The sequence below is a fragment of the Dendropsophus ebraccatus genome, chromosome 12, assembly GCF_027789765.1.
Source record: "Dendropsophus ebraccatus isolate aDenEbr1 chromosome 12, aDenEbr1.pat, whole genome shotgun sequence".
Classification (NCBI taxonomy): Eukaryota; Metazoa; Chordata; class Amphibia; order Anura; family Hylidae; genus Dendropsophus; species Dendropsophus ebraccatus.
In genome coordinates, this window is record NC_091465.1 from 78,351,272 (window position 1) to 78,357,271 (window position 6,000).

Here is a 6,000-nt window from a genome sequence, read left to right on the forward strand (position 1 = left end):
TGATTATATAAATAATCCAATAATCATGGATTGTATTGTTGACCAGATAAATAGTGAAATGCAGTATCCAGATAAATAGGACAAAAAGTCTCCAGATAAATAGTGCAATACAGTGTGCAAATAAATAGTGCAAGACAGTGTCAAGGTAAACAATGCCATAAAGTGCATTGGTAGCGCCCTTTTAACTTGTGCTGACTTACACTGCACTTTCTTTTGAGAAATCCCCAGCCCAATAGAACAGTAATGCCATACTGTGCTCAGAATGGTAGTCTTATGTGGTGCCCAAAGAAAGGACCCATAACAGTAGCATCAAAAAAGGCCATAAATTTGGATAAAAAAGGCCACTTGGATATGTCGAGATCAATTGTCCCTTATATTGCCCAGTACTATAATATATAATACCCCAAAAACAGCATCCATACAGCTATAGTCTCATAAAGTGGCCAGATTAATAATACCGTTGTGTTGTCTTCCCATCTGGATGTGTGGGCTGGTGACCTCACTGTGCCAAGGGAAAGAATACCCATCATTTCACTAAACAAACACTGTACCTATGTTCCTTGGCATCTGTCCTACCAGTTATGTTGGTGAGTAGAGTGGGCCCGCCAGCCTGCCCACAAAGTACATGTCCAGTGTTGTTCAGGATCCTGGAGTTTGGCCACCGCAGCAGCCGTCTATAAGGTGACCTTGTGATAACAGCCCGGCCGTTCTATTAATACAGGCAATGGCGGATTTTTATCCATCTGCAGATCTGACAGGGTCTCAGTGGGACCTTTCACAGTCACACAATGCAGGGAGGGGGGGCACAGGGGGCGTGACCTTTAGTTTCTTATTATAGTCGGGTCAGAAGACTTCAGCTTCCTCACAGGAAACAATTAAGATTTCCATACAGGAAAAGAGACGTTTATGAATCGCCTTGTGGCAGATTCACAATGGAGAGAACCAGGGGCATTAATAGGTACTAGCTGGAACTTTCGGATCTGACCTTTACAGAACCTAACTCTTTAAAAGGTCCCAATGAGCGACAATGAAACGTTACACAACGTTCCCCACAGGAAATATACGCTGTGTTCCTGGAGAAGAACCTGGGTATTTAAAGGGATTATCCAGGATCAGAAAAGCATAGCAACTTTCTGACAAAAAAAACAGTGCCACCCCTGTCCTCAGGTGGTGTGTGGTTATACAGTTTGCTTCTATTCACTTCAATGAGCTGCGATATCAGACACAAACCGAGGACAAGAGTCGGGCTGTTTCTCAAAGAAAGCAACTATATTTTTCTAATCCTAGACAGCTCCTTGGAAATGGGGTCCTAGCAGAAACAGCAGAATTCTCCTCCTCTCCCCGTCAACATTTTACTCTTTTAACAGGGTAGTTAAGGGGTCAGGGACACCACAGTGTACAGTGTATATATATATATATATATACACACACACCAGGATCATATATATATATATATATATATATGATCCTGGTGGTCCAGAGTGGTATAATGGAATTCCCAGTATCTCGGGTGGTCTAGGGTAGTGAAGAAATTTTGTGATCTACAGGGTTTAGTAGTTAATTCCAAATGCTGTATAATAGTGTATTATAAATTGTGTTATTACAGAGAAAAAATGGTTTAAATCAACTGGTGTCAGAAAGTTCTATACACTTCCAGTACTTATCAACTGCTGTATGTCCTGCAGTAAGTGGTGTATTCTTTCCAGTCTGACACAGTGCTCTCTGCTGCCACCTCTGTCCATGTTAGGAACTGTCCTGAGCAGGAGATGTTTTCTATGGAACAGTTCCTGACATGGACAGAGGTGGCAGCAGAGAGCACTGTGTCAGACTGGAAAGAATACACCACTTCCTGTTGTTGGTGGTCTTAGGGCTTGTTCTCCAGATTATTTCCAAAGGTGGAAAATTCTCCCTCCAAGTCTTGTCACAACAGCCCCCTGCCATATCAGTGGTGATTTCCTCTGTTAATCCATTAGGGGTCATGTGCATTATGGGCTTATTATGTGTCTGTATCCATGACGACCCAAAATCCCATCTCGCCGCTGATCCAGCGGCGGGCCGTCGTGACAGGTACACTCTCTGTAGTGTTAGCATTCATTTTATAAACCAAGAAGAATAAGATGCTTTCTGCTATGGGATCGGCTATAAAGAGTATTCAAATTTCCAAAAAGAAATGCTACAACTTTAAGTAAGATCTATAAAGGACTCCATTAATATCTGTTATATCTACGGCCTGCACATCATGCTGGTCGTGCCAACGTAGCAGAGAGTGGGAAAGGCACGGAGGAAGGATGTAACTGTTGTTCTTCCTGTTATGGTTCGAGGTGTGTTCTTTATATTTTACGCTTCTTACAATGTGTGTTGTTTGTGTTCTTTTTGTCTTTTAGATTAAATGTGCAGCAGCCAATGTACTGGGTGAGGCCTGGCTGCTCCATAAACACACTAAGCAGGGGGACATGGCCAAGATCCAGCTACACCAGCGGGAGCTGCTGGGGGCCATCCACATGTAAGTCCAATTTTGTATGCCTAAAAAGGGGTTATCCTGAGATAAAAAGTTATCAAGTTTCCAAAGGATGGGGATAAGCTGATCAGTGGGGATTAAGCCGCTAGGTCACATTGATCAATGGAACAACCATGTTTGGAAGTCCCCTAGAGAGTGAATGGAGCGGTGGTCAAGCATGGTGCTGCTCCATTCACTCATGGGGGCAGTTGGCTCTACAATTTTTTAATAGGTGATCACTTTTGAACTTGAGATAACCACTTTAATAATTATAGTATCAAAATATATCAATGTTTCATTTCTTATGGGGGCAGCCTAAAAATTTACTGAATAGGCCCCCAAAAGAAATTCTGAGAAAAGGGTTTCCCTTTTCCAGTAACTAATATGGTCCACTATTCATACTGTACTTTAGATAATGTGGGACTTTAAGGACAGGAAGTACAGTAGCTGTCTTCTATCACTGTCACCTGTTCTATGTTAGTTTTCACATAGTAAGTTTTTCACTTCTCTGCAGTTCGGCTCTAGCAATAGAAAGACCAAGACAGAACACAGGAAGAGAGGGCAGAGCTTAGCTATTGCTATGTGCAGGAGAACGAGAGCCTGGACTACCTGGCACCTAAAAATATGTGAGCCAGTCTTTGTCCTCCAGAGTATCCACACTGCCCTTGAAATAAATATTCTTCCCAATGCTTAGTTCAGTATCTAATGTAGCCCCTTCCTTGCCTCTATGTCTGCTCACTGTGCAAAGCTAGTGTATCAGTAACTCCTTCCACATGTCATATATCATAGTGTACTGCAGGTAATCTCCAAGCTCAGTACCAGTCTGTTCAGTCCGTTAAGTCCATGTCATGTCATGGCACAGTAGTACTAGGTAGGTATTATGCTGTCATCTGATTGGCCAGATAAGTAAAGGAAAGATAGACCTGTGTGTATTACTGGCAAACAGCACAGCTGTAGCCCCACCCCCTGTTGGGTAGTTCAGTAGCGTCATTGGTGAGGTGGAAATATCTTGCTTGTCAAGAGAAAAAAAAGTGGAATTCTTAAAAGACTAATGTATCAGTTCTATAATTTTTTTTAACCCATATATTTATTTAAGCAGATTTCGCCGCAGAAGAATAAAACACAAAAATCTGAAGGATCAGGTCAATGCCATGGTTGACATTTCCAAAGTAAGTAAAAAAAAAATTGGTGTTAGAGATATAATAAATATATGGTCAAGTCCTCTGCCAAAATTTTTGGGTGCCCTTTAATGATGTCTTATGTTCTTCAGATGCAGATGATCATGACTGACCTTGACTACAACTTTTCCTCCTCGCATCAAGTCCTGGAGAAGAGAATCGATCAACTGGACAAGAAACTGGATGAGATTAGCCGTTTAATATTGACAGCTATAGAGTCTCCACAGTTGTCCCACTGACACAGACAACTTAGGACGACAGGAGGGTTCACTTGAAGTTCTTGGATTCCTCTGTTGCTTTGTTTACCACTGAATAACCGTCTTCCACTCAATGTCCGCTCCTTCATTGTTCGAAGGATCAAGGGGGAAATAGCAAATTTTGGCTGCTTTGAGCCTCCGTGGGACTGGTTGCTACTAGATTAGCTAACTTGTCTTCAAAACTACTGATGATGTCTTCAAAGAGATGAAGCTAAACGGTGGCCCACATGGACAACCTGTGTTGCATATTTGAAGCACGGATCATAAGCTTTTTGCCCATCTAAAGATGGAGTATATAGCATTTTAAAATGGGAGATTGTTATTATTGTCTACAATAGGTTCGTAGAAAAATATTATTGCCAAAGAGAAAGCCGGCGTCGACAAGATGGGGTGAAGTTAAAATAAGCCTTGTTAAGAAGATGGAGCCAAGGTGGGTCTTTGGTTGAGAACATGAAGCCAAGGCAGGGCCTTGGTTGAGAAAATGGAGTTGAGGTGTGCTTTTGGTTAGGAAGGTGGGTCCATAGTTTAAAAAGTGAGACCAAGATGGGACCTTGGTGGAAAGGTGAAGCCAAGGTGAGGTCATAGTTTAAAAAGTGAGACCAAGATGGGCCTTGGTTAAAATGTGAAGCCAAGGTGGGGCCATAGTTTAAAAAGGTAGACCAAGATGGGGCATTGGTTGAGGTGAAGCCAGGGTTGGGCCATAGTTTAAAAAATGAGACCAAGATGGGGCCTTGGTTGAAAGGTGAAGCCAAGGTGGGGTCATAGTTTAAAAAAGTGACCAAGATGGGTCCTTGGTTGAAAGGTAGAGCCAAGGTAGGGCCATAGTTTGAAAAGTAAGACCAAGATTGGGCCTTGGTTAAAAGGTGAAGCCAAGGTGGGACCAGAGTTTGAAAAGTGAGACCAATATGGGACCTTGGTAAAAAAAAAAAAAAGGTAGAACCACAGTGAAGCTTTAATCTGTGGACATTAGAAGAGGTGGAGAACCTTTATGTGCACTTGATATAAAGGATTAAAGGACCAAATTAGATAATGGGTGGATCTTGATGTCTGTTCCCATGTGTTGCACATACCACGAAATGTAAAGCAAGAACAAGTGAGAGTTAACAAATAATAAGAAATTATTACAGAATATGAAGAGTTGAAATAGGACCAAACCACATTTAAAAATTTTTTTTTTTAAAGTGTTACATTTGAGATTTGATATATTCATCTTTGTTTATCGTACAATGGGGTGGGGTTTATGAGAATGTTAAATGTTAAAATGTTTTAAGATGATGTATAGAGACAACTATGAGAACTTTAAGAATCTGAACCGACTGGTAAGAAACTATGCAGGACAGCGGCAAAGTACTAAAGCATTGCTTATCATTCGATAATTTATTGAGTTCTGATGGAAAAAATCACTGCCTGACCCCTTTGTTCTCAGAGAGAAAAGCTCTCTGGCTGCAGTTTAACCCTCCCCATAGAGACTACAGAAAAGCTCGGCCATGTTGAACGTTCTTGTATATGGGGAAGAAGGGAAAGCTAACTTAAGACTGTATGACCATTCTGGCATGTCTGCCATTTTGGTTTTCACCCAGGTTTGCCATAAGAATGTAACAAGTGGTAAGGATTTTGGGGCTTATATTTACCAGTGACTTTCGGGGACCCACTAAACCTAAAGTAAAAAGTTTACAATTAAAACCCCATAGACAAGTGCCAATATCCTCCATTGGAGATCATGGAGGGTGGGGGATTTACCTGTCAGCCATCCTACCGAAGAACACTACGCTTAGTCAACGTCTGCCCGGCCTGAAATGACTAATAAAAGCAAATAATAGTTTACATGTTGCACTTCATGATATTACATGGAAAAAAAGCAGCAATGTCGATGTCACCTCAGGTCAACTCACACCTGGTTCACACCTGCTCTAAGGTGAATCATGGAAGGTGGAGCATCGGGCGGGTATCGGTCATCTCCTGGTTATCATCTCATACAATATAGCCAAAGGTGATAAAGACAATCACTGCCTGAAATGACTTCAACGTATCTCCTCCAAACATTTCAGTCTTGTTTCAGGACACGATA

The 6,000-nt window shown here is 41.6% G+C and overlaps 1 protein-coding gene across 1 annotated transcript in view; it reads left to right on the forward strand.

The window, feature by feature from the left end:
- Positions 1-5,754, forward strand: part of KCNN4 (potassium calcium-activated channel subfamily N member 4) — a 64,479-nt gene extending 58,725 nt beyond the window's left edge. Inside the window, exons 6-8 of the mRNA XM_069948098.1 lie at positions 2,385-2,503; positions 3,597-3,666; positions 3,768-5,754. Coding sequence (XP_069804199.1) covers positions 2,385-2,503; positions 3,597-3,666; positions 3,768-3,914 — 336 coding nt within the window. The 3' untranslated portion in view covers positions 3,915-5,754. The remainder of the gene's footprint in view (positions 1-2,384; positions 2,504-3,596; positions 3,667-3,767) is intronic.
- The last annotated feature ends 246 nt before the right edge of the window (positions 5,755-6,000 follow it).